This window comes from Serpula lacrymans, assembly GCF_000218685.1.
Source record: "Serpula lacrymans var. lacrymans S7.9 unplaced genomic scaffold SERLAscaffold_15, whole genome shotgun sequence".
NCBI lineage: Eukaryota > Fungi > Basidiomycota > Agaricomycetes > Boletales > Serpulaceae > Serpula > Serpula lacrymans.
Genome location: NW_006763304.1, coordinates 420,185 through 446,746, shown reverse-complemented (window position 1 = coordinate 446,746; position 26,562 = coordinate 420,185). Strand labels below are relative to the sequence as shown.

The 26,562-nt window shown below is 46.2% G+C and overlaps 11 protein-coding genes across 11 annotated transcripts; 6 read left to right on the top strand and 5 right to left on the bottom strand.

Annotated features, from left to right (window-relative positions):
• Positions 1 to 781: 781 nt before the first annotated feature.
• SERLADRAFT_478300 (uncharacterized protein) lies at positions 782 to 1,906 on the top strand (the record flags this gene model as incomplete). The annotated part of the gene is made up of 2 exons (XM_007323248.1): positions 782 to 969; positions 1,043 to 1,906. 2 exons carry the CDS (start codon positions 890 to 892, stop codon positions 1,725 to 1,727), a joined length of 765 nt encoding a protein of 254 aa, XP_007323310.1.
• SERLADRAFT_453194 (uncharacterized protein) lies at positions 1,873 to 3,586 on the top strand (the record flags this gene model as incomplete). The annotated part of the gene is made up of 4 exons (XM_007323247.1): positions 1,873 to 2,421; positions 2,483 to 2,735; positions 2,792 to 2,925; positions 3,118 to 3,586. The coding sequence occupies 4 exons, from the start codon at positions 1,982 to 1,984 to the stop codon at positions 3,527 to 3,529; spliced, it is 1,239 nt and encodes a 412-aa protein (XP_007323309.1).
• Positions 3,587 to 3,663: 77 nt separating this feature from the next.
• Positions 3,664 to 5,809, bottom strand: SERLADRAFT_401128 (uncharacterized protein; the record flags this gene model as incomplete). The annotated part of the gene is made up of 7 exons (XM_007323246.1): positions 3,664 to 3,844; positions 3,902 to 4,241; positions 4,298 to 4,459; positions 4,518 to 4,929; positions 4,985 to 5,169; positions 5,227 to 5,296; positions 5,373 to 5,809. 7 exons carry the CDS (start codon positions 5,745 to 5,747, stop codon positions 3,829 to 3,831), a joined length of 1,560 nt encoding a protein of 519 aa, XP_007323308.1.
• Positions 5,810 to 7,714: 1,905 nt separating this feature from the next.
• Positions 7,715 to 9,046, bottom strand: SERLADRAFT_358307 (uncharacterized protein; the record flags this gene model as incomplete). Its single annotated transcript, XM_007323245.1, has 3 exons — positions 7,715 to 8,275; positions 8,352 to 8,807; positions 8,875 to 9,046. 3 exons carry the CDS (start codon positions 8,920 to 8,922, stop codon positions 7,832 to 7,834), a joined length of 948 nt encoding a protein of 315 aa, XP_007323307.1.
• A 95-nt stretch (positions 9,047 to 9,141) lies between these two features.
• On the top strand, positions 9,142 to 12,570 carry SERLADRAFT_418154 (uncharacterized protein; the record flags this gene model as incomplete). Its single annotated transcript, XM_007323244.1, has 12 exons — positions 9,142 to 9,229; positions 9,290 to 9,398; positions 9,449 to 9,630; positions 9,684 to 9,780; positions 9,848 to 9,993; positions 10,052 to 10,606; positions 10,658 to 10,896; positions 10,952 to 11,391; positions 11,452 to 11,870; positions 11,925 to 12,091; positions 12,149 to 12,155; positions 12,214 to 12,570. 12 exons carry the CDS (start codon positions 9,152 to 9,154, stop codon positions 12,307 to 12,309), a joined length of 2,535 nt encoding a protein of 844 aa, XP_007323306.1.
• Positions 12,571 to 14,006: 1,436 nt separating this feature from the next.
• Positions 14,007 to 14,559, bottom strand: SERLADRAFT_478282 (uncharacterized protein; the record flags this gene model as incomplete). The annotated part of the gene is made up of 3 exons (XM_007323243.1): positions 14,007 to 14,129; positions 14,194 to 14,390; positions 14,514 to 14,559. 3 exons carry the CDS (start codon positions 14,548 to 14,550, stop codon positions 14,082 to 14,084), a joined length of 282 nt encoding a protein of 93 aa, XP_007323305.1.
• An 881-nt stretch (positions 14,560 to 15,440) lies between these two features.
• SERLADRAFT_401114 (uncharacterized protein) lies at positions 15,441 to 15,639 on the bottom strand (the record flags this gene model as incomplete). Its single annotated transcript, XM_007323242.1, has 1 exon — positions 15,441 to 15,639. The coding sequence occupies one exon, from the start codon at positions 15,630 to 15,632 to the stop codon at positions 15,459 to 15,461; it is 174 nt and encodes a 57-aa protein (XP_007323304.1).
• Positions 15,640 to 15,706: 67 nt separating this feature from the next.
• SERLADRAFT_442690 (uncharacterized protein) lies at positions 15,707 to 16,571 on the top strand (the record flags this gene model as incomplete). Its single annotated transcript, XM_007323241.1, has 6 exons — positions 15,707 to 15,737; positions 15,799 to 15,911; positions 15,962 to 15,999; positions 16,055 to 16,139; positions 16,196 to 16,452; positions 16,508 to 16,571. The coding sequence occupies 6 exons, from the start codon at positions 15,707 to 15,709 to the stop codon at positions 16,569 to 16,571; spliced, it is 588 nt and encodes a 195-aa protein (XP_007323303.1).
• A 525-nt stretch (positions 16,572 to 17,096) lies between these two features.
• SERLADRAFT_418152 (uncharacterized protein) lies at positions 17,097 to 18,378 on the bottom strand (the record flags this gene model as incomplete). The annotated part of the gene is made up of 7 exons (XM_007323240.1): positions 17,097 to 17,252; positions 17,303 to 17,374; positions 17,435 to 17,462; positions 17,532 to 17,665; positions 17,715 to 17,892; positions 17,947 to 18,041; positions 18,106 to 18,378. 7 exons carry the CDS (start codon positions 18,376 to 18,378, stop codon positions 17,097 to 17,099), a joined length of 936 nt encoding a protein of 311 aa, XP_007323302.1.
• An 834-nt stretch (positions 18,379 to 19,212) lies between these two features.
• On the top strand, positions 19,213 to 20,816 carry SERLADRAFT_442688 (uncharacterized protein; the record flags this gene model as incomplete). Its single annotated transcript, XM_007323239.1, has 2 exons — positions 19,213 to 19,458; positions 19,518 to 20,816. 2 exons carry the CDS (start codon positions 19,213 to 19,215, stop codon positions 20,814 to 20,816), a joined length of 1,545 nt encoding a protein of 514 aa, XP_007323301.1.
• Positions 20,817 to 25,471: 4,655 nt separating this feature from the next.
• On the top strand, positions 25,472 to 25,888 carry SERLADRAFT_401110 (uncharacterized protein; the record flags this gene model as incomplete). The annotated part of the gene is made up of 1 exon (XM_007323238.1): positions 25,472 to 25,888. The coding sequence occupies one exon, from the start codon at positions 25,475 to 25,477 to the stop codon at positions 25,637 to 25,639; it is 165 nt and encodes a 54-aa protein (XP_007323300.1).
• Between the last annotated feature and the right edge of the window lie 674 nt (positions 25,889 to 26,562).

Sequence of the window (26,562 nt, the reverse complement as noted above, 5' to 3'; positions counted from 1 at the left end):
CTTTCTCCCCGCTACTTCTTTTTTAAACGCAAAGCCCAACTTGAATGAACGCTGCCTGTAGTTGTTGACAGGACGGAGGAAATATTTGGACTGGTCGGGAAGGAAAAGAAGGCTTTGCGTCCCTACCGCCTCTCTCGTTTCAATCTGCTCGGGATCCTCCTCAACTCACAACATTGATGGCTTCAGCCTCGGCATTCTCCATCCTTCATTGACACTCCAAGTGCTATACCCGTTGCTTCTTTCGATGACAGTCCACCTATTCACCGCCATATTAAATTCGAAGAATAAATCCCCCGTCATTATTGTGATAGGAACAGCGATGGCCACACTGGATGGGCGTAAGTGCTAACGTAGGTCCGCATAGCAGGACTCCGGTACTGTATATTTAGAGACAGCATATTTGTAGTGAAGATCGAGCCTTTAGTGCGCCGTGGAGGCGACAAGCCCCTGAGTGATTGTAAATGAAAGAACAAGAGTAAGTTTTGGACTCTGGAGCTGGAATCATAGAACTCACCGATGTAACTGTTGAAATGTTGACGAACTTGAACAACATTGACTTGCTCCGCGGCTATAAGTAATGTGGTTATGAATAGACTGATGCCATAACCCCCCTAATTCACTAGAAGAAGATAGATTGAAGCATAGCTGGCACTGGCAGTGAGGCATGTGCACCAGATCAGTTGGCAGCGCCTTATCCGAGTCCACGTGATGCGGCTGAAGTGATGTGAGAAAATCTCGCCCACGCCGGCGGTAGCTTTCAAGTTCCGGTCTGCAAATAACCGTGACCAACTTCAGTCACTCCGAGTCTTCAGTACTATCAGTGCTAGTAGTAGCAACATACTGTGCCCGCCTGAGTGTCCATTCTGTCATTTCTGTACGATTCTTGCTTATGACTGTCACTAAAATCACATTCTTCGACATCCCTACTGTCCTCCCAGTCCCCACCTCACCGAATACATGGAAAGTAAGGCTAGTGTTCAAAGAGATATACTCGCCATTACACTTTGGTCTCATACTATATTTAACGTCCAAAATTCAACAGATTAGCCCTAAACTACAAAGGCCTGTGCTACCAAACCCGGTGGGTTGAGACCACCGACATCGAATCAGTTAGCAAATCACTCGGGATTCCCCCCACAGGCACCTCACCTTCTGGAGTACCAACATACACTCTCCCAGCGTTAATAGACAACACATTCTCTCCACCCGCTATCCTCTCAGATTCGACGCCCATCATCGAATACCTAGAACGCAGGTATCCAGACCCCGACCCCACTCATGTGCTCCTCCCATCAGGAAGTCGAGCACTTCAAGCGCTGTTTGAGTATCACGTCGCTACCTCCATCACTGCTCATCTTCTCCCCGTCATGGTGATGCACATGTACTCGAAAAAGACCCCGCGCGACCGCGCACATTTTCGCCAGCGCATGGAAGCGGCATTCGGTAAGAAATTGGAGGACATAGAGCTGAAAGGTCGCGACAGGGAGGAGGCATGGAAACGAATCGAAGGTTCCTTTGACCTGCTCTCTAAGCTTTTGGAAAAGAATGTGCATGGAATTTACTTCATGGGGGAGAATTTATCGCTGGCTGACTGTATGCTTGGAGGGCTGATGCTCACATTGCGATATGATAGCCCTGATGAGGCATGGCTAAAGGTTGTAAGTTGGAACAACGGTAGGTGGGCTAGGTATATGGCAGCACTGGAGAAATGGGCTGTCGTGCATTGATCACCGTGCATGACATGATAACATCTACTAGTACCACGGCAGCATATCCAAGTAGAGCACACTTTTAGTCGTACCCTTCCGATATTCCAGTCCATTGCTCATCGTGGTCATAAAGGATGCTTATTCTGTATTGTAGTGCTACAATGAGGTAAACTGTGATTTCTGTATAGCTGACCTAATCCACGGAATATTGCAATTGTCCTTGCAATGAATCTTTTACCATCGATTTAAAATTTCAGCCTTGTTCTTGCTGGATGTCTTCATTCAAGAGAAAATCAGCTTCAAAGCAGCCCAGCCTCGCTCCTGGCACCCGTCTATCTCCATCGTCACCATCGACCATCATCACTTCCACCGGTATTCCTTCCCTTGATGACATCCTTGGTGGTGGTTTGCCTTCGTCCTGTTCATTCATCACATTAGCGCCAGATAGCCATTCTGCCTATGGAGAATTAGTGCAGAAGTACTTCATCGCACAGGGCCTAGCAACTGGACAGAAAATATGTGTCATCGATGACGACGCAGAGTTGCTTTTGAGAGAGTGCATGTGGATGCCAGGCAGTCCGTCCGCTCATACGTCCTTGACCGTAGCGGAGGATGAAGATAACGAAAAAACCACTGATAGTGGTGATAAGATTAAGATTGCATGGAGATACGAGCAGATGAAGAAGTTTCAGACGACTATTACATCAAATTCGTATGTGTTTCGTATTTTCTTGCCAAGTTCAGCCAGTCATCTGTAAAATGGCTCCTGATAGAATGCCCTCAGAAGATTTTTGCTCCCCTCTTGATCTGACTTGTCGAATACCTCAGCCAACGCTTGACCTAGCGAAAGGATCTGAACAGGTGCTAACATATCCGGTTAGCTCTGAAGATGACGAAAAGTCCACACGGGGTGCCATAAGAAACATCAGGAAGGTTTTAGATACTATAGAGGGGCCCTCGTCTAGGCCCCTTCGAATATGCATACCTTCTCTTGGATCTCCACAGTGGGGAGATATGGAGCCGCAGGTATGTCGGCTCACTGACAGTTAAAGATTGGACGTGACGCGCTAATTGCGACTTAGGATATCTTACTCTTCTTATATCGTCTTCGGGCATTGCTTCGCCAACACCCAACTACATGCGCTTCACTTTCTCTCGCTCCTCATCTATGTACGGACGAATGGGGCGGGACCGGCTGGATACAAAAGGTAGGCTGGCTTTCAGATGCAGTCATCAGTATGCAGGCATTCCCAGGTATGTATTTTACTCCAATTTCCTAATTAGCAAAAAGCTACCTGCAAACGATGCATTACCCAGCCAACCCCTCTCTCACCGCGCTCTTCCCTTCTCACCACGGATTTCTCCATATCCACACCCTACCTGCACCGCACACCATTCTCCCCCCGAGCGACAAATATTCTGTGCTCCGTGGGCTATCCTCTTCCGCCTCAGCGACAGGCGGAAGCGGTGAAAATAATCTTGCATTCAAATGTACGCGCAGGCGGCTTGTATTCGAAACCCTGCACCTTGACTTGGAAGGCGGCGTTTCTGAAAGACGAACTGCACCTCCAACTGAGGGAACAGCTCTCGACGGCCCTGCCGCCCACACCTCCCTCGAGACCTTCACTTCAAATCCGAAGCAGGCTCTTGCCACTATCCAAGTAGAGTTGGAAGCTGTCAAGTCATCAGCAGGTGGTGATGTAGGAGCGGTTGATAGTTTAGAAACAACAGAGCGAGTGGTGGCACCACCTACAAAGGGGAAAAAGCCCAAGAAAAAAGTAGCATTTCACTCCGAGCGACCAGATTTGTACGATTTTTGAAGGTCATGCAGTCTCCTCATGTAGAGCGGCGAGATTTACCCTACGATCTGATCTCTTCGAGTGCCCTGCCCAAGGCACATCCTGACGGTTTGTGTCAAAGCATTTCACCTTGGCAAATCTGTCCAGCTTTTTTAAAATGCCATTGCTATTTCCCTATACGAATGACATGGTGATGTCTCCTCCAGCGGAAGACACGATAGTAATACAACACGGCACGGAGCGTACTAAGTAGTACTCTGTACACACAGTGTACATCTGTCCTGTACCTGGAAATGTATCGGGCACGATAGACCAGCTTCTCACCACCCGAAAACTCTGCAGGCGACACGTAGTCAGCAGAGCATTCTTATAACAGACAAAAAGATAACTCACTCTTCATGGAGCTCAACTCCACCAACAGCCTTTCTCACACTCGAATCGAAGTTTTTGACCACTTTGGAAACATTGTCCGCCAGAGCGGCAGGACCGCAGACACCAACGAATACACCATTCAGAGATCCGCCGTTTCCACTGGATACTGTCTCCCCAATGACGGAGTCTAGGATACGCCCAATCTTGGGTCGGCCTGTGCTCAGCGTAATCCCAGGAGGGAAGAAAGGCTCGTCGTGCGAGATGGGAATAGCACGGGTGTAGAACACGGAGACCTTCACGCGAGCAGAAGTGCTCTGCTGCACCAACGAGGCGAGAAGAGGGAGCATTGGCGTCAAGGAAGCTAACATTTTTGGATCAGCTTAGACATCCCGATAGACAGATATAAAAGTCACGTACATGGGTCTTGGACAGTCCAGACGATTTCAATGACCTTCACACGACTGGAGCTTCCAGAGCTGATCAAATCCTGCGCAGCAGATAAAGCAAAAGTGACACCGGAGCCACCAACCACAAACATCGCTCCGGAGTAACTGGACATGACTGTATGGCCAACACCGCCTACATGCAAACATCACCGTCAGACTGCAATTCGACACATACGCAGCGATATGCTTACCGTAGGGTCCCTCTACCATCACGCTCACATTTCTGCCCACTTCCTTACCACCCTCACCGTATGAGGGAGTCGAAGCCATTGAATAAAGCTTGTTTGTCCACCTTCCGGCCTTCTTGCACATCAGAACCATGCCTTCCGGAGTCCTACTCACGCTCGCGATAGTGAAAGGATGGCATTCTGACCATCCCCACAAGCCCATACCAGATGATAGCACGCGAAGGCGCACGTGCTGACCAGCGCGCCATCCTGCATTGAGACCTGGCATCTCCACACGAGTCACGCCGAGCTCGGGAAGAGGACGGATCTTGGCTGATGTAAAACGAGTTTTGATCAACCTGCAGACGTGATCTAACCCGTATAGAACACTGGCAGCGATAACGTAGGGAATGCAAGCCGCTTCATGGTAGCATACCTACGTAAGTTTCTTGTTTAGTAAAGCTCCTAGTGAGAAAACAGAAAAGGCGCACAGCTGGGAGAAACACAACTAAGCTGACTGCGTGTGTGGTGAAGAAAAGATTGTATGATGTCGAACGAACAATTGACACCGACAGGAAACCCAGTAAATCAAAGCAAACCAAGGCAACAAATCCCCATCGAACGTAAGGTTCTGATATCTTTTCGGTAAATTCGCTTGCAAGGGTCCATTTATAGACTGCATAGCTATCAGATAAGACACTGACAGTCATGAGAGCCAACGCTGAGCACTTACTATATCCCAACGCGTGCACGTTGGCGCCAATCACCATTATCCTCCCGACGAAACGATGAAGGAAGTTGAGCTAGAAATAGAAACCGGGATTTAGTTCGATGTCCAGCAATTATGATGTATCGTTTCGGCTCGGTACCGCACCTTACCTTTTCATAGCCCACGCCGACTAGGAAACCGAGAACATTGTTTTTAGTCGCAAAAGCATAAATGAATGGAATTTGAGACGTGATGACATAGCCTGCTCGCTCTGGATCGGTGAAAGGATTCGATTCATAGAACGAGCCGTAGAACAAGATGCCCAAGTATCCGGCCATGAGTAAGATTTGACCGACGGAATAACCGTTCATGCGGTGGCAAAGCGCGGATGAAATTGGGTGAATGAATGACGACAACATGGGGACATGTCGAGGAGCAGGTGCACCAGCATACTTCAAGCTCGAAAACTGACCAAGATAAGTGACCGACGAATATGCGGAATGCGAGTCTTGAGATCCCGTGTAAGTCTTGTCAGACGTGGGCATGTACGAAGCCTCGACCTTAAAGTTTGTTGCTCTGGTAGGTTCAACCTTAACCGAGTGAAAGATGTGGCCTTGCATCCATTCTGACTTGTCAGAGAATCTAGCGATGGCTCGAGGAAGGTGAAAAAGGGTGAAGCAAGCAATGACAGCAAGGATGAGAATATCGGCGTGTAGAATCAAAGCCTTCTGGTTTGGAGCGGGAGCCGCAGCCGCCGCAGTGGTTGCTGCTGCAAAGAAGGCAGGAGACATTGTGACCAAAAACAAAGATTCAAGTGTGAAAAAAGAAAGAACGAGAGAAGTGACTAGAAGACTACCAGTAGTCCTCAAAGTCAGAGATGGAAACGAAAAGAGAGAAAAGAAAGGCTGGAGGAAGAAAGAAGTATGGGGGGAGAAATGAAATTTTGCGTCGAAAATGACTGACAGGTAACTTATAGTATCTGATAAATCGCCATGGTTTTGGCGGACATTTCGCAGGGAATTTTTTTACATTTTGAGCACGGCACTCACTGGTTGGATGACATAAAGGGCTGGGGCAATAGGAAAAACCCTCGATCAAAGAAAGTTCTCATGAAAAATCTCCTAAAACGGCGGCAAATAGGCAGAAATCCAGGCAAGGTTGATAAGGTTGGCTAGTCTTACACAGCAGGACCGTCAGTGGGATATCAGATATCGAAAAGAGCATAACAACGCACCTGTTGAACCTTTGTTTCCATCGAGAACCCGGTTCTCCACAAAAATAGACAAAAGGACAGGACCGCCCAATGTCATGCCTCGAGGCTCTTGCCCATCAATGTGCTCCATTGGTGCCCCTTCATTACGGACCTTGTTTCATATCGCAAAGGATGGCATCCGTACTAACAAGAACAATTGCACAATGGGTGTGATATTTCAGTGAAATACGAAAAGGAAATGGCTTGCGCAGTTCAACAATTTCCATTGCAAATAACCGAAAAACAAACAAAAATGGATTTGTTGGGATTTCTGACACTTTAGTTTAATTATCACCCTCTTTGTCACCGCTGGTGCTCCAATCCAGTACCAATCCAGTACCATCATGATGGCACACATGTTCTGTGCTCGCCAATCTCACCATTTACACAATGGCACCGCTACAGACCACGGTACAATAGTTCAATTCGAGGAATGAAGTGGCCGTGGCCAGCTTGGGTCATGGACAACGGGGTCATTGCTGCTTCATGTGCTGGAGTAGGACGATTGTTACAAACCATTTTCATTGGGCTTAAGCTTGGCAGCAATCATAGGCGAGAGTGGCAGGAGAAAGAATAGAATATTGTGATTTTGTAAAATAGTCTCAATGGCAACGGATTGTATCATGAGTTTTACTATCCATGATAGGACGTTACTCAGCGAGTTTTTGAGAGCCTCGTTCCCCGCTGTGACTTTCTCTCCATACATGTACCATTTATTGGTTGGACACCCTAGTCGTTATGCTGCTCAAAGTTTGACCCATCAGCGAGTATGAAAAAAAAGCGAAGAACAGATGGCCGCTCGTGACAAGACAGCGATCGTCGTCAAATACCATGGTGGATATACGGACGCATGCCTACAGTGCGCCAGACATGCGTCCAACAGCTGCCTTGGGCATACAGTGGGAAATCCAGTAGTCTGGACATCAGTCTAGCATGAAACAAAGCTGATGGATGTCGCCCCTGATAGTAGCTTAGACCACCGCCGAAGTATGGCTAAGATGGCACAACTGATGGCTCTCGTCACCGTGCTATTCATAGCTGCAAAGTGAACAGGACGACAGCTCAGTATCTCACAGTCCCTATCAGAGCGAATGAACGCCGGAATATCCTGTGGACTTTTTCTTCAGAGGAAGATGATCGTCGGCAGTCTCCTGTGATCTGGAAGGCCGAGTTGATGAACTAGCATGGCAATCAGGCTATTGCCAGGGTTTGTTATCTGGAACTACGGCGGCATCTGTACCAACGGCGGTATCTTTCACAAATAATTTGTCTGTCTGCACTATTTTCAACGCTCGCCGACGGGGATAACTGGGCTGACATATATCAGATAAATTGACTCAAAGAAACAGGCACTCCCCCATGACACCTCACTACCTATCATTGCCGGTTCTCAGGCATCCTAGCCAACTGCCTCTTGCTTCTATTCCGGGGTCGCATCTTCGAGTACCACTCCCATGCTAATCTGATTACTTCGCCATCCGCATCGTAGGGCGTAGGAATTTCTGAATATCCTGGTCGGGCGGTTGGGTGTCGCACGTAGATGGCGGAACAAGTTGGGAAAGATACTTCGGTGTATGCAGGGATGAATATGAACGGGGAAGCGTATGGTGGTAAATTGAACGGCGTCAACTGATTTTCAGCGGGAGAATGCCCTTGAGCGGGCACTGTCTTATTTTCAGCCTGGTTATCCGCCTCGTCGGAAGAGCTTGCTGCGTCTGATTGAGATTCAGATGTTGGCTTTGGTTTCTGGAGGAATCTGATTGCATTAGGGTCAACTGAAACCATATCACCAGGAGCCAGGCGCGTATTAGCATTTTGATGCTGTCATCATGCAAAATAGCAACCGTTAGTTTACCACGAATGGCGACCACTGTAGGTACGGAGGGATGCTGCATACCTTCTTGCCGTTCAACAGCACGTAGCCGTGAATGACCAGACGACGAGCCTCATAAACACTGTGTGCGAAGCAACAGCGAAACATAAATACGTCAATGCGTCTCTCCACCTCTGTCAACATTAAACTTCCGACGGGTGCCAACCCTTTTCGTTCTTCTTCTTCCTGGAGTTTCTTTTGCTTCTCTAGTTGTTCGGTGCGCTGGGCAAAAGAATCGAGGGCAGCGGTATCATCTCCCAACCGTCTCTGACGTGGCCGTACGTCTGGTAGTGTAGTGGGCAGGTACCATCGCTTGAAAATTTTCTCGTTAATAAAATCGCCATGATACGCCCGGACGAGGGCTTTGGATGTCCACCTCTGTTGGAAGAGCGTTTGCTGAGTGCGGGTGAAGTTTACTTCTTCAGACCGGGCTCCAATAGAACGTAGCCAGAGATTGTAGAGGTTGCGAGGGGACCAGCTCTGCAAGAACGGGTTTTACAGTGATTAGTCGAAAGTAGAAAGAAAAAAAATACGAATTGAAGCGAACCATCCGAGGCATTGCTCTCGAGATTGAAAAAACGTTGGCATCCCTCATCGCGAAACAGGTTTTTCAGCTGATATTATTTAATGATACGCCTTATCCAGTTTTCTCGAGCCCAAAAAGCAAAAGATAGGCCAACCCACAAGGCTTGTGGAATAAGGAAAAGCGGAAGTGAGGTGCAGAAAACAACTTGAGGAATCCGGACTCGGGATTTCTTTTGAGGTGGCGGTGCAAGACACGGTTTCGCGTCTTTCGATTGCGGTTGACTCAACCGACGACCAACATGGACCCATATACTCCCAGAGCAAGACCAGGAGGTCGCAAAAAGAATCTTACACTTTCAGCAAAGGAATACACAAAGGTATTACTGTCTTTCTTTTGTTTCCGTGTATCTCGCCTCACAATCATGCCACTTCCTTAGATTACTGGGACTATCGCGTCGGTTCGCAGGAACAGACAAGTGTTACACGATGATATTGACGAAGGTTTCGATGGTAGACTGAACTCTTCTCATGAAAACCGAGGCAGAAGTGAGTCCTTTTATCGTCAATCTGATCTAGTGCCCTTATACTGCAAGTAGATCATAACGAGCCTTCTTTTATCGCTGAAACCTCGTTCGTTCGTGCTCCTTTGAATTCACGCGTCGGTGCAAACACATCGCTACCAAAGTCCAAAGGCAAGGCTAGGGAGGATGTGTTGGGAACCCTCCCCGTTGATATACAAGAGGCCCTGATACTGGAGGATATTCTCTACGTCCTCATGGTCTGTAAGCTCTCATTAAAAGCATACCAGACTAAGCTAAAAAGGACGTGAAGGGTATCGAGGGCACGCACATAACATACCATCCCGAATACTCCCCAGAGGATGATGATCCTCTCCAGGGTATCCGATTTGTTGTATCCTCTCCTCTAGGTGCGCTTGAACATTGCCTGAATACTAGCATACATCATCTGATTGTATACTTGCATGCTATTTCTAGACTCTTCCCTGCGTGATTTGACAGAGAGGATTTTGCCACTGGGGACTTATTATACTGCAATATCATCCTTCATCGAAAGTCGAAGTCACCTAGACTTTGGCTTGGTCAATCACGCTCTCTGCGCGGCTATCCGAGATATGCTCAAGGTAAGTTACTCATCACTTCCTTTGAGGGCCTCCTCAGATATTGATCGGAAGTGGCCAGGACTATCAAACCCTTCTCTCGCAACTTGAGCACGCTTATAACACTTCCTCCACGTTCACTCTGCAGAAACTATGGTTTTACGTTCATCCTACTGTCCACACATTGTCTCTAATATATCAGCTAGTCTTGGAGCTAGCAACTGCGGATGACTCGTCTGCTGACTTAACTTCCTCTTCATCAGAGGATGACGAGGATGACGCTCGTAACGAGGCTCTTGGTTTGGGTGGCGCCAAGCTGAAAGCGGTCTTATCAGAAATCAACAAAAACGGCCTCAATGGTGCCGAGGGAAGTAATATCGTCGTCAAGGGCGGCGAGGTACTGGCTATCATTTACGAACGCATGCAGAATATGTCCGGCGATCCTACGGCACACAAACTCTATAGCACGCTATTGAAATCGGCTGGGGTACCATATGTTTCTATGTTGAAAATGTGGACAACGACGGGCCGGTTGGTTGACCCCTGCGACGAGCTTTGCGTCAAAGAAAGCAAATTTATTAGTAAAGGTATTTTAGAGGTAGACTATACGGATGAATATTGGGAGCGTCGTTATACGGTATGATTTTTATGCCTGGCGACCAACACTCCGACTTACTGTTAAAGATAGCTCCGCGATGGATCTACATTAGCTGCACCATCCAAACGCCATCAGGCGGGTGTTCCTCCCCCCCGAACCGTGACGGGTAGACTTCCAGGCGGTGCCTGTATACCGCCATTGTTAGAAGGATGGAAACACAAAATTCTCCTGGCCGGGAAATATTTGAATGTAATTCGAGAATGTGGAATTGAAGTGCAGACTAATCATCGACAAGCGGACGATGAGGATTTGTCCATGGATAATGAAAAGTCGGACACCACCACTATTCCTTATACATGGCACTGATGTTTTTTTTTACTTCAGGTTATACAACTTTATCGAGGAGGCTTACACGCATGCGAACCGGACATTGCTTCAACTTCTTCTCAAAGATCAACAGCTAATCCCACGGTTAAGGTCTTTGAAACGCTACTTTTTCCTTTCTCAGTCATCGTTTTTGACACATCTGCTCGACCTTTCCCATACGGAGCTGAAAAAACCTGCAAAATCAGTATCGATGGTGAAGTTGCAGAGCTTGCTTGATTTAGCGCTGAACACAGACTCACAAGGAGAGGATGCGCTTTTTAGAGAAGATGTCAAAATCTCCATCTCCAGCACTGGACTGTATGACTGGTTACTGAAGGTAATCAGTGTTAGCGGAGTCATTGGTGGAGAAGATGGCGATATTGTGCCTGATAGCGGAAGTCACGAAGACTCCAAAAAGGAACGAGACAAAGACCGGGATGATAGGAAGCAGCTACAAGGTATGTGACTGTAGCTGTTTAATCAATCTTGCATTCACAGAGTTTATACTATTATTGTAGGAATCGATGCTTTGGCATTGGATTATAGCGTTAAATTTCCCCTATCTTTGGTAATATCTCGGAAGACAATTCTCCGCTATCAGCTTTTGTTCCGTTTCTTGCTGCACCTTAAACAGGTCGAACAATCCTTGACGTCTATGTGGATTGAGCACAAGGGGATCATATGGCGGCGCTCCGCTTCTAATCATCCAGAGTTTGAGCAGTGGCGCTTGAGAGTGGCTCTTTTGCGTGCGAGAATGCTATCTTTTGTGCAACAAATCTTAGCCTTCACGACATTCGAGGTCCTGGAGCCCAATTGGCGCAACCTTGAGGCGAAGCTTACCAAGGTAACCACTGTTGACCAACTTCTCAGAGATCATGTCGATTTTTTGGATACATGTTTGAAAGAATGCATGTTAACGAGCTCGAAACTGTTGCGAGTAAGCTTCTATCGATATTTTATTTAATGTTCTTTTCTAAACAATATTCCCCAGGTTTACTCGCGGCTCATTGTCACTTGCTCTACTTTCGCGCTTTATACGGCATCGTTCTCGAAGTCTGCTACACAAGGGCTAGCAGCAGCAGATATGGGAGATGGAGACACTGCTATGGCCAAGCGGTGGGAGTTTTTAAGGAAGTTCGAGACTAATTTCAATCACTGGTAAGTATGCAATGTTTTAAAATGTTTGTCGTGATGTTGATTTGCTCTGGTGATCAGGTTTAAAGTAATGTTTATGTGTTTACAAACCATGAACCATTCAGCTAATGATGTGCTTCTTTTAGCATCACCATGATTGCGTTCAGTACTATGCGTCAAGCGAGAATGTATCGCTCTTGCCACTGGTCGTCCGTTTGAGCAGTATCAAAAGCCCTTCATGATGGTGGTCAAGTCGATAAAGGAATCGCTAAACTATCAGTATCTTGGGATTTTGCGCCTTAGTACCAACATACTTCGTGGATCTTCGTGGATCATTACCTGCGGCGCCAGGTGAAGGTTGAACATTGAGCTACGGAGAGGACAGGCAGGTTGGAGCTAATGTTAATATTCTCTGGTGACGTCGGTTGATATTTGAGAATTTTCGATGTCGCAATTTAACTGATACTGTCGTATGGTTGGAACAATGTTTTGTTGCAATGGGTCACTGTCAAGGGTGCCACATCAACTATCCAGGTAGCAACGAGATCATATAGGCAAGGCGAGCCAAAATCAGCCGATGCAGGCTGGTGCCTCACCTGTGAAGCATGTAAGAACCCGATAACGTCGGCCTAAACCTATTTTCTCCAACTTCACTGAAGATAATTCACTGGTTCACTCGTAAAAAATTCGCAAGTCCTAACGTAGCTGAATCGTGGCTCATCATACTACCCCACAACCGAATCACTAGCGGCCAGCTGTGACTGTGGATTGCACCAATGCGACTGCGAGTCTACCTGCCATGGGGACCCAGTAAGATTGTCGTTATGTGATTACTTGGGAGTGATCAGGTTAAGTGGGGATAGAGGTGGGCTGAACACCATCTCGATGGGTGGAGTGGATGAAACCACAGCCGACCAGTGCCGATGCAACACGATGTCTAGGGAGCATATAGATGCGAGCTTGAAGATTTCAAGAGACCGAGATACACAGCAAGCGAGCGTTACTCCTGTTTCTGATGGCTTGGTGTAGCATGACTCTTAGGTTGGTTGTATGATGTGCCGGCACGCCCCCACCTCAGAATGCCTTTTCCAATTCTTACCCTAGGTCCCACGCAACTCGTGAACCTCTTCTTGTTCCACAACCCACGAATATACCATCACTCGCTTGGAGCTCGCCATTATCTGGGATACCATATAAACCAAGGTCAGAGGTTCACATGTTCATTGGTCCGATTTACCTTGACCAAAGACGGAATAAACTTGAAAGCTAAGCTCTGAGGTTTTGAAGTTAGCTATCGACGCCAATTCTCTTGATTTATGATGCCCATTACCCAAATGCAAGTTATTTCATGATTTTTGTCCCGGAAGTGATTTGCATAATCCGATAATAATATTGCATGCATATGTACCATGAATTCATGAACTACTGGATGATATATTACATTCAACGATTGTCGTTTGAAATTCATATCTCCTGAAGAACTCTGTCTAACATCCACTGCATCGCAGTTTCGTCCCATGAGACAACTCACCTTCACCTATCTAGAGCCCATAGTTGAAGGATCAATCTTCCAACGACGGGACTCTCGAAAAGTGCCTGGCTTGACAGTGCGAATCGTTGGTGCAGCTACTGCTTGTCGTATTGTTTATCTAGCAATGAACAGCTCAGACTTCGAGTGAAGGTCTGAATATATTGGAATAATGTACCTAGCAATGAACAGCTGGAAAAACGAAAGGTAAGCTAGGTACTCGTAATTTAACACTAAATGGGGAATCTCACCTCAGACTTCGAGTGAAGGTCTGAGGTGTCTGCCTAACGACGACAGCGTATATAAAGGAGAACGGAATCAAAATCAAAAATGTTATCTGATGGCGCACGGGCCACTCCATCTACTAGGCCTGCCTAGTTCGGCGCTTGCGCCACTTCCCTTCTTCGTACTACGCTTGTTTCTCTCATATCTCCAACATGTCGCTCTTAGCTACGCTCAACATTTACGTTCGAAGCACATAGTTCGTCAACCAATCGCTTCACAGCGAGGTGCTCGTCTGGATCTGCGATTTTGGCACGTCAGGTGTTAACGGTGAAAATGAAGATGAATGCTGATTCTGACGCGGTGAGCCATGTAGCTCAACAATATATCCCAACCCCGATGGCACACTCCGGTCGTTCACGGTGACTGTGAATTTCAGTAGCTGGCCATAGGATATCCCAGGGAGGTGACGATACTTTGCGAACATTTTTGAGGTTGTACCCGAGGTGGCACTGGAGGCCGCAATGAAACAAGGTAGACTAGGAGAAAAGAAATCCTTGATTTCTGATTTCTGAGCTCTTGCATGGTGAGTCGAGAAGCCTACGAACAGATGGCTCGTAGGAGTCATATGTAGTTAGAGGGACAGTGTCTTGGTATTGAGAAATGAGATTAGATATTGACTAGATTTCTCGACAGTTTCGAAAATCATGGAACACTGGAGATCCTTGAACATCCTGTGAAGTGAGATTAGTTTTTATGAGATTGCTGAGGACGTCCTCGGTACGCGTCTTAAGCGTTTTAAAAAGCCTCGGGTGTCAGCACAGTAATGGGCTCGGGGACAGAAGTGGGCGTGGGTAGTAGTTGAACGTACCAACGTACTCGCACGATCCACTGTATCTGATATAATTGTTCGACAGAAGGATGAAAGCTGTGTGATTATGTTGACACTACCCTTCGGTGAGCCACTGTATGCTGCTCCGGAAATCAATATTGATCAATGGCATTGCCTGATGTCAACGTGCCTGCGAGACGCATTTGTAGGCCTGTCAGAAGAACTTTGGTTCATGCCAGGATATCAAAAGTGGTGGACTTGAGGTTGAGTGTTCTGCGCCGGGGGATGTCGCGGCAAGCCATCAACTAACTACTGGCTCGATGGTTCAAGTGCTACTGTTTGCTGCTTGGACCACTTGTTGACGTCATTTTTATCCATTGCTTAATCCAAACCCTTCTAACTTCACATCGATCGAAGCAGCAGTGGTGTTACCGCACAGCCTATGCAAAACCTACCGACAAAACCTACTGACAAGATCTTGTTGTAATAGCGAATTAGCAACAACGTATATACCCAACGATATTTGAAACTCACTGATAATTCACCACTACCCACCCACCCAACTTGAACCGTCACTTGCCGCAACTACCCAACGGTTCGTGAATGATGACGGTTGTCGTGGGCGAAGGCAACCCCGGAGTTTCTACTTTTAACGTGACAGAGACTGTACCGAGATAATATTGCTTTGCTCAAACCAGTTTTCTAATAGCGTCAAAATCTGTAATATTTACGTAGAACACTTCGTAAACAGTTGTACCATAAATGCGATGGACGACACCTGGAGCCAGGCTGATACTCACAAGTGATTGTCACCTCCCTTTCAGTTTGAAATAGCCAGTGCATGTTACGGCCCATAGTACAATTGTAGGTTGCTTAGTACCAGTAGTTGCTGTGCTTAACCTGGCCACGGCAGTGGCTGTAGTTTGCACTCTCACCCTCAGAGCGCCTGCTTGCCCCAACAAGTTCCCCAGCGTCAAGCCCATATTCTCACTACCAGAATCTCTTAAGTATCATATTTTCTCCATTTTCACTCCGGTCAGCATTCAAAAGAGAAGAGATGGGGGAGGTTGTGAATGCCATTGTTGCTTGTGCGGTTATAGTATTCATATTCCGTTGGGCAACTTCAAGCACGTCTTTTCCCATCTTCAGCATCTCTACATTCGCTCATCTTGCGTCTGCGTTCGACAGGTAGCAACGCGTCTGCGGCGAGGTCACCTACTTCTGCACTGGGGTTCAGACCCAAGAATGTGACTCAAGAAATGGTCAGTCAGGTGTCTCTGATTGATGTCTACTATCTTACATTTCGGTGCAGGTAGACCAGATACATGCCATGTTCCCGGACATACCTCAGTAAGCCTCATTCTATTTTCTGTCTGCTTATTGAACGAACTTCTTGGGTTTTCAGAGACAACATCCGTTACGACCTACTTCGAACAGGAAACGTCGAGTTGACGTCTAACAAAATACTAGAGAAAGGTTTCCTTGATGCCGTAAGTAGGTTACGTGCTGGCATCATATATGTTAGGGCTCAATTCCCCTCTTTAAGCCGCCTCCCGCATACTACACGCTCTATCCACGAACGCAAGGTCAGGCACAAGCAAATCAGCAATTCGTCGCAAACGCTACGCCCATGACTCCCAAAGATAATCTCATATCACGTTATCGACTTCAGGCACGTCTCGACACAGCACCTGAACTCTCAGAAAATGAGGTTGGAGGTAAGGCTAAGTGGGAGGATACTGCTGAAAAGCGAGAAGCTAGTCTGCGGGAGCGAAAGGCGCAGATGATATTGGCTGCTCGACAGTACGTTTCGCAGAGCATAACCTTTTCCTTCCTATTCTAAGGCGATTTTATGTAGGCGCTTGTTAAGCAAGCAGGCACAGGCGGAGGGAGGTAGTTCTGCGTCCTCACAAAACTCATGATCACCGGACTTCATTTCCATCCTCGATTCTGAAAGTGTGCTCTCCACTCAATGATCATTCACACATAATACAGCATAGTGGTTTTTCTTGCTTGAAATTACATAGCACGTCGGGTTTAGATTTTGCCGATCTAACACCATGAAAGGGTGCGTATATTGTTTTGGTCAATGAGGCTTAGACTGCTATATCTGGTCAACCAACCTATCGTCAGAGTCGATGGTCAACGGGAATCATCGTACATATTACCGGTGAACTGTAAGGTAATATGTGGTTGGCACCCGTCAGAATAATGGAGTTAGGTGTGTACAAATACGTGATGGTGTGATGAGTAGAAGACTTGCTCTTGAGTTGCGAGATGATAGACTTCGCATTTTTCTTCAAACGGTTTCACACCAGCGTGAAGAACTTGGCTTCGACATTCATTACTATACAGAATACAGCACATCCATTTTTACAAAATTATCGGCGTTTCTTCTACTCGTTCGCTGCATAAGCAGGAGACAATCCCCGACTGGTTACTTGCGTTTACCCTTGCCAGTCATACGCGGGCGCAAATCCAAGCTCTCGTTTCGCCTTGTCAATGCTAAGCAATGTATCGTGCGAACCAAGAGTCGGCGTGTAGGGTACACCAGGGAATTCGGCCGCGACGAGCTGATCATTCGGCGTGCGCATCACGGTATTCTGTATACAACAGGTAAGCTGGGAAGGCGATGGAAAATACATGCACAAACGTTGTTGGCGATAATGTATTGATGGTGGCCAGTAGGTTTATGCTCCAACGCTTTGCGAATGCCCTGTGCACCCTATAGACCAGAAGAAAATACATATCAGCGTGGAACTACGTTAAGACATATGAAACGTACGTCGCGGGCATCAATATATCCCCACAAGCTAGAAAAAATGAGTATGACCCAGTTGTTGATTAGCGTCTCGCCAACCTTATTATGACAAGTTACGCACTTCCACCTCCTGCGTTCCGGGTTTTGCTGCCATGTTTCAAATTTAGCGTATTCATGCGGCTGGATTACATTAGAAAAGCGCAGGGATACGATCTTTGTACTTGGGTCCCAGCGACAGTATTCCTCTGCCATGACCTATAGAAACACTTGAGATGGTGTGAAGTCACGACTTAAAATCGCTTACTTCGCCAACCAGCTTGCTCAGTGAGTAAGCGCTTTCTGGCCTACGATCGGCGGTTTCATCTACAGGAATACGATCAGGCACCCAAGGATCTAGGGGCAAGCCGATGAGCGTCTCAGAGGAAGCGAGGACAATATTTTTGATTCCAAGTTTGCGGGACGCTTCTAAGACATTGTAAGTACTGGGAAGGGGCACGTCAAGGTAATTATTTGAGCAAGAATGAGAGGACACCCACCTCATCGTGTTCAGTCTGAATTGAGTGGAAGAGCCCATCATGCCTGCAGCAGGAAGTGCAGCGAGGTGAACAACAGCGTCGACGCCTTTGTATCGCTAAATTGTTGCAGCAGTGTGATCAATTCTGCACATCTTACGAGACGGCCAGATATCTACTCACTGAGTCCACCTCGATTAGGTTCTCCATAACCTGACCCATATCCTCCAGCTCAGTGAGCATAAATACGGCCTCGGATGGGGCATCTGCAGGAGGTGGATGTTTGTCAAAGTTCACGACATTCCATCCATGTGCGAGGAGGTCAACAACAGTTGCACGGCCCAATTTTCCAGATCCCCCAGTGACCACGGCGCGAGGGCGTTTTGGGGACCTAGCTACCTCTGAGGCAGAAGAGCCAAGGCCAACTGTGGAAGTGAACGAAACCCGAGTGGACATGAAGTAATTTGAGTTAGTTGTTGGTGGTGGGAAGGAATGATATAGAAATAATAGTTGCTGGTTGATATACCTGCGATCCTTTGGCGCCATTCGGCATCCCGTGAACTGATCCTGTCTTGTGGCCTCAAGAACTTTCAGAGGTCAGTGCCGCAATATATGCATGCAACATAAATAGACGGCGAGTTTCTCCTTGAAATCCCCGAACAACTGATAAGACCACCAAAGTCGACGTAGCATAACCAGAATTATAATGGCCTGGTATACGTGAATGGCTGGTCATTAAGAAATAGGGCATGGTGTAGGGCTTACTACAGAAGCTCTCCTCCACTCTAGAACTGGCTAATTGCATCGAAACGACATTCCTCGCCAGTTGGCATATACTATATACACGACGACTGGTCATGGGATGTGGTAAACGTTACTGACAGACATTTTCAAAACCAGTTTGTCCGAGTCGCGGCGTCTTCAAATTCAACTTCTTAAACTTTAAACTTGCTCTATGAAATACGTTCGACGAGAGATAAATCATATATCGAGCTGCAAATGAAGCGTTTATTGTCACGACTCAGGCCTCAGGGCTGAGGAACTTGGGGCTTGAGGTACCAAGTTTTGAAGGAGGTTGCCATGTCTACAAGTGCACATTGCAATTGGCATGTGTGATCGAAACTCACCAACTATGTATTTTTTTCTTATCTCTACTTCTGCGACTATATCTGACAATCCGGCATTTAAAATGACCTGATTAGCCATCTATGTCTCCATTTGCAGTTAAAATATCGAGCCTTATTTTCAATTAACTCAGTGGACTCCCACCCCAGGCCTCTGCGCTATAGTATGCATTTTTGTCTTCAGCTTCCCGAGATATTGGACGTGATTTTGGAGTACGCCCTTTATGAAAATGGGCGTCGTAGAACAGACGCTGTTGCCGCCATAGCAAGTACATGTCGGACGCTCTCGTATCCCGCCCTTGTAGCCTTGTGGAAGGAACAAACTTCTTTGGTTCCCCTACTCAAGTGTTTGCCGCCTGATGCTTGGACAATTGAGCGTCCATCAACGTACAATACCTTCAAGGGGATATTTGTGAGTAAACACCCTTTATATTGCTGTGTATTCGCAACTCAAATCACACCCCTACTCAGAAACTTCTTAGGGTACCTAACAAAGATTCGGATTGGGATCGTGTCTTGCATTACGCAAATCTTATCCGGAGTCTTGGCTCGGAATCAACCTCACCATCATCTTCATTTTCCCGCCCTTTTCATGTCAAGGATGATGTCTTCTCAGCTCTACGGCTTTATCTGCCCAGAGCTTTACTGTTGCCCAACCTCAAATATTTCAATCGGCCTATAGGTGGAGACGACTATGATTATATCCACACATCGTTGTTTTATGGGCCAAACTTGGTATCATTCCAATGGACTAGAGTGTTCCAGCCAGTACCAATTGGCGATACAGTAGAACTTCTCGAGTGTCTCGAGCGGCAGTCGTCTAACCTGCAGACACTAGCGGTTCAACATTTTACTCGAATTGGAAATAATAGACCTATCTTCCCCCAGTTTTGGAAAGTTGTCGGCTCGTTCAAACATCTCCAACACCTCTCTTGTCCTACCAATTCAATCACATTCCCTCTGTTTAACCTATATCTTCTTCATCTTCGTAATCTCCAATCATTGGATTTACTTTTGGATGGTACTTCACCCCTTCCACTTCCCACAGGGAGTACTGTGGTTTTTCCTTTCCTGGCGAAGGTACACGTTCGTCTGATGGACATGGACTCCCTCGACCCATTCACAAGCCTCATTTCGTCATCGCCAATTTCAGACCTCAAGATTGTACTTGACAACTCATCTTCGGTTATTACTGAAGAGTTTTTCTCTTCTCTTCAAAGTCCGTCGTTGCTGGCACATATGGAGAATCTTGTAATTATGAGCTCAATCAGGGCAGGCCCGCACTCTTCTATCCTCTCTTGCGACATTTTGCAGCCGCTCCTAGCATTTAAAAACATGCGTATCCTGGCTCTTCTCCTTGATTGTGCCAGCGGCATAGACAACTCGTTTGTCAAGGAGATGGCCTTTTCCTGGACAAAGCTCGAGTCTCTTCTTTTCTCTCCGTACTCGAAGTTGGATGAATGCAAGGTCACATTGGCGGGGCTGATCCCGTTCGCTGAAGGATGCAAGCGTTTGACGTCATTAGCTATGCCAATTGATGGTCGCATTAGTCCTGATGTTGACGAAATGCAGGATTTGTTAGGTCCCAGCGCTAATATGCTGGTCAGCCTGGACGTCGGATTTTCTCCTATACAAGATCCAATCGCTGTGGCCCACTTTCTATCTCGGTTGTTCCCTAATCTTATTCGCATCCATGCGGAGGGCGAACGAACGCATGTAGAGCAATGGAAGAGCGTCGTTCGCATGAATACCGTCTCTCGGGTTCTGTGATAGAAAGCATGTAGAAGAGCTGGTTTATTGATTTTGTAGCGTAACATGCTATAGCCAAGGTACTTCTGTTTATTCATGGAGGTGGTCGATATCACTCTTATTCAGCTGTTCTTTATTTATAGAAAGATACGACTATTGGTTAAATCCAACTATATCCGTTAACTTTTTCTGCTGTGGATCTCGATAATCTACTGTTATGCCTTCGCGCTTCAGGATTCGATAGTACTGGAAACCATGGATCTACGATTATAGTTCCTGCACGAGCCTATGGATGTCATTGACATTGTACGAGGTCTGTACTATACCCATAGGACGCATGGCCGAGATGTTCACTCTACTATTGGATGGTCGTAAACCTCCTTTGTAAGCACCACGCAATCTCTTCCCCAACAAGATAGGTTTTTTTCTATAGCCGACATCTGAGGGTTGATAGCGAAGCACGCAAGAGTTCTGCCCTGAGAATACTGTGAGAGAGTCAGACTGCTTTTTCTGTACCATCATATGACATGAAAGTCACGATAACGAGATTGCAGCTAAAATGACAGGGTAGGAAAATTTGAAGACGAGATGGGAATTTCCTTATTGAGTTTGTGTCGAATATCTCTTCAAGCATTAATGGGGTAGTGGTAACCTGGGTCGTTGCCATCGACCCGCCGGGGGTTCGATTCCCTCTTAATGCATGACAATTTTTTTTTGCCTTTATCATCTTCCTTTGCATTTATTGTCTCTTTTTGAGCCTACCATTTGTTCCTGGTCTCGCTCAGTAAAATAGTATCGCCCTCCGGGCACCCCTGGCACCTGTAATAGGCAAGCACCAATCAAGGTCACAAGAGTCCTAAATAGTAGCATATGTAGCTTTCAGTCTTCTGCAAGTAATTGTACATATTGGACACATAAGTAAGCTTGCCAGGCATGTGGTAAAGTGAAAGGTGGGCACGGTTTCCTCTCGATGGTTGCCAGTATTAAGATGACATTGCTGACAAAACCGGATAAACCCGGTCTCTGCCAAAGCAGCCATTGTCCTCCATGGAGCATAGCCACCACTCCATGGAGTAACATTGTTCTCCTAGGAGCACAATTGTACTCCTAGGAGTCATTATACTGTAGCGAGTAGCACCTCCGACTATAAGTAGTAGGGGGTTTAGTATAGGAATACCTCAGTCGTTTCTATAGCTTCTCGGGCAGCGGCTGAGGTATGTTACATTACATTTATTAGAGATCACCTTAAACTAACATCTATTGTAGTTTCACTTAGGTAAATAATAAAGTCGTTTCTATAGCCTCTCGGGCAGCGGCTGAGTTTCACTTAGTTTTATTAATTGCCATGTTGTAAGTCTCTGAAAACCATTGGAGTGGACCGTGTGGAAATGCATCAGGAAATCAGTGAGAGTCCGACAAAACCATGTATACAATTGTAAAGTGTTATCAACTCTGACATGTCCCAATAATATATCATTCTGATGGATCATAATGTAATGATTTATATTTACTGGGTGAGTTGTTGGAAAAGACAACATACATCACAATTATCACACCACACCCAACAAAGTTGCAGCAGCAGTTTTTTGAGTGATCAACTCTAGCATTGCGGACAATACACCATAACCTCCGGGAGCCATGGCACAAATCACCAAATTCTCCAGTCTGCTCCCGCTGGTCTTCAGCTTACCTCTAAGGTACACTATTGTCAGCATTATACAACTTGTATGGTAGCCTCTTTGGTGTAACTTTTGGGATACTTGAAAGCGGCGATATTTTTTCTCATGGTTATGCATATGGGTCTTGTAGTATCAGAATGGTGCTATATCTGAAAATATAGAAATATAGACAGAGTTGCTTACCGAAGGCTCATGGTTATGGGTCTTGTAGTATATCAGAAGGGTGTTATATCTGAAAATATAGACAGAGCTGCTTAGCGGATCCTTAGGACATAGCCTGATTTCACACCTTCTCATAATACCAAATATTCTTGTTCTGGTGGCAAGCTGACTTCAGAGTTTGATGCTACTTCTCAGCTATGTTGTCATACAGATCATACATGTCAGTAACTCTCTTTATGCAAGCTGACTTCAGAGTTTGATGCTACTTCTCCAATACGATTGTACGCTTCAACAGTGTAACTTGGTATTCATCAGTTGAAACCCTCATCATCAGAATACGTCTCAAACTCGTCTACAACGAGCTTATCAGAAACCATCTATCCATCAGAAACCCAGTGTTACCAGGCTTGCACATTCTAAGCGTAACAATAGCTCTCTTTGGGCTCGTCCAAAACCATATGTTTGATACCATTTTCTATAAGGCTCTGGACATTACAGAATGCATGTATTGCTCGCCCAAAATGGCGTCCATGATGGGCAATAGGATCTTGGGTAGAACTGTACAGATACCAAGTCAAACATTAGCAAGTACTATGCCTAGTGAAGCACTGGCAGGATAGCTGCCGGCCGCCTTGCTGCATCATACAAATTAAACTCAGACTCACGGTCTTTTCCTAGGGCCCGGCTCCCAGGCAGAACTTTGGCCACACTTGTTATTCTTTGAACTACACCGGTATTCCCTGTCACCTTTGTTTTCAGACATAGATGCAAAAGGTGGAAAATCAATGGCAGACAACTTTAGAGTACATTTTATACCTGATGCGCATTACTACAGTGACCATATGTGTAACAACCAAGAGTTAGTTACTCTGGCGCACACAAGCACACACTATAAAGGTAGTGAATGGGGAGTGGTTACCCCTTAGGCTGCAGGGGGTTTGTTGGTAACAACAGGAGGACTCGCTGAGGAGTCTCCTTGATCTATTGGGGTATTTATACTAATACAGAGTGTTTGTACCTATGTACTGTACAGTTGATAAAAGCAGTGGCTGATGATGTCAGAGGGCGCAGCCCGTGTGGCCAGCTCCACTGCGTGAGAGACTTTGTGCCTAAGAGAAGAATAAAGGCAGCGTCGTGCGAGAAAGTGGAGTTAGAACGAAAAGGAAAGTGCCGTATGGCACGGAGCCGATACTCTTCAAAAGCTCATACCCTGATTCACCGCCTTCCAGCAAGGACTTGACCAGGCATTGTATTTTGTTATATAGCTTCGTATTCGTTGCCTGACACATAGCCCTTCCATAGGACTAGGAACTCTACACCCGTTTGACTTTGAACTCTTCTTCACCTTCCTGGGTGACTACAACCGGTCTGGGCCGGTCTACACGCTGTCCCGGCAGCGGCCCTTTGTGGGGTTTCACACGGCTAATATTGACCGTTGTCGATGATGAGAACTGCAGTTAGAAAACCACACACAAAACAAACTAACACACAATCCTCCCAGATTCCACGGAACTTGTTTATGGGCTTTGCCTCCTAGAACAGTGGAGTGGTCTGGTTGTTCGTGGGGTGGTACGTATAAAGATCCTTCAAAGTAAAACCCAGAGGTGTATGAGTGTGGGTTTTGAGGAGGAGGGATAGTTGATTTTATAGAAGGATAGGGGCTTTGTGATGAGTATAGACGAGCACTACCTTGCTAATCGTAGCACAAGGTAGGTTTGAGAACGACAATATGACAAGGTTCCCAGTGATAGCAGGCTCCTGACGCACAAACTGTAGTGCTCAGAAGGACTCTAATCGAAGGGGATGACAATCACTTTCAAAAAGTGACGAGTGATAATGACAGCAGTTAACAGTGGTAGAAGTGGGAAGTGTTGTGACCACACTGGATCACAAGTAGTAGAGTAGTGAACTTGAGAGTAGAGAAGAAGTCTGGATTGGATTACTTGTTCTTTTTTTTACAAGGTAAAATACAGGGGTTTATATAGTAAAAGAGAAGTAGGCTATGCACAGTATAGCTGTGCAAAAAGAATGAGAAAGAATATGAAGGAAGGAATGTACGCTGACGAATCCTGCGTAGGTAGTACAGGATAAGATTGTCAAAAAAAGAAAAGAAAGGGATAGAACAATAAATGCTGTGAGTAATGTCACAGGTTTGTACAGCCATAAAGTAAAGTCCAATAGCAAAAAGAGAGCAGGAAGATCATGATGTCATGGGAAGATGCAGTAAAAAAAGGGCAAGGCAAAACACTATCAGTATCAACACAGTTCCTTTATTGTCAGTCAGGCATTCTAAAAAATATGTGTCCATAAAAATGATTCAAAAATCAAAAATAATCGCACTGTAAATGAATGTTCTGCTGAAAAAAAAGAAACTGGAGCCACCGGTCCACCACCTAGTCCAAATCTGACAGTTCCATGGCCTTACCAATGGACTGGTTGTGTTGGACCACCTGATCAAACGAGGGAGGGAGAGGAGTAGTTCCAATTTGGAACAAGTGAGTCCCAGGCAGCGTGTGGTAGGTGTAGCTGTAGCGAAGACGATGGACAAAAGATAAGTGTACCCAAGTGAATGGGACAGCAATGAACATGGGCGACGCAAGGGGATGAACCTTCTCCAGCTCAAAAATTACCCACCCACGCTCCAACCAGGCAAGACGAGCGACCGATGTTTTGATAGTATATGATGGCAGATTGACGTCATGAAGATGGACCTGTTGCCCTATTTGGACCGGCTGCCGGGGCTTTGCTGATATCAGCAGTGGCACGTGGTAGTCAACGGATCGGCGACGGAAGCGGATAGGAAGTGGTGACATCAGAAATGGTGGGGGTGCAAATAAGATGAGGAGGAGGAGGGTGGAGGTGACAAACAAGTGGATTAGAATGGGGACCCAGAAACGACTGTCAGGTGAGAATAAAAAGGAGAGGAAGGGGCCCATGGTGGGGCTAGGCAAAGGAAGGGGAGTAAGGGAAACGACAAAAGCGAGGGCGCAATGCAATGTGTAGCCAGTGGCGACGCGAAAATTTGCCAAAATGCCAAAACGCGGAAAGTACCGGATGGAAAAGCAAAGGTGAGCGTGACTGGATTGCCTAATAGAGGTGGTGCTGATCAGCCACAAGTTCAAAAAGGGCAATATTAATTACTATTCCACGTGGCACTGTGCCTGTGTGGCGCAAAGGCGAGTCTTTTTGAATATTCGCTTCGTTATTGACACCTGTCCATGCTACCAATCAACTTTGGTGCATGACAACGTCCATGCATTACTTCACTTTTGTTCATCCGTTAAGCTTTGAACCGATAAGCGGATTGGTGGATTTAACTGATCTGTGGCTATAGGAGAATGCCTTGCGTAAATGCAATTAAAAATGGAGGCAAGGCATCCGAATAGGTTATATTAGAATATAATGTTTGTAGAGCCAACTAATGTAGAGCCAAATTGTATTGCTATTTGTTAAAGTTAATAGAATGTTGTGCTGAGTACTCACAGTGGTGTCAGATGTGAACGAAGTTTTCCACTTTCATTCCTTGACACCACGGGCATGAAAGGGTTCCAGCCAAGCCGGGAGAGGTATGATTTGTACACAAACAGCATAATTTCAGCCACCTCAACGGCCTGACTGGAATACTTCAAATATTATAAATATATACTTTGTGATAGATTAACTAAAATTTTACCAATATTTTGAGACATAGCTGTGATGGTTCGTGCCCAGTTTGAGGCTGACATGTTGCTGGTTCTTTATAAGCTAGGTTTGTATTGGCTGAGCTGTAATAAAACTAAGTGAAACTCAATCACGCTGCCCGAGAGGCTATAGAAACGACTTTATTATTTACCTAAGTGAAACTACAATAGATGTTAGTTTAAGGTGATCTCTAATAAATGTAATGTAACATACCTCAGCCACTGCCCGAGAGGCTATAGAAACGA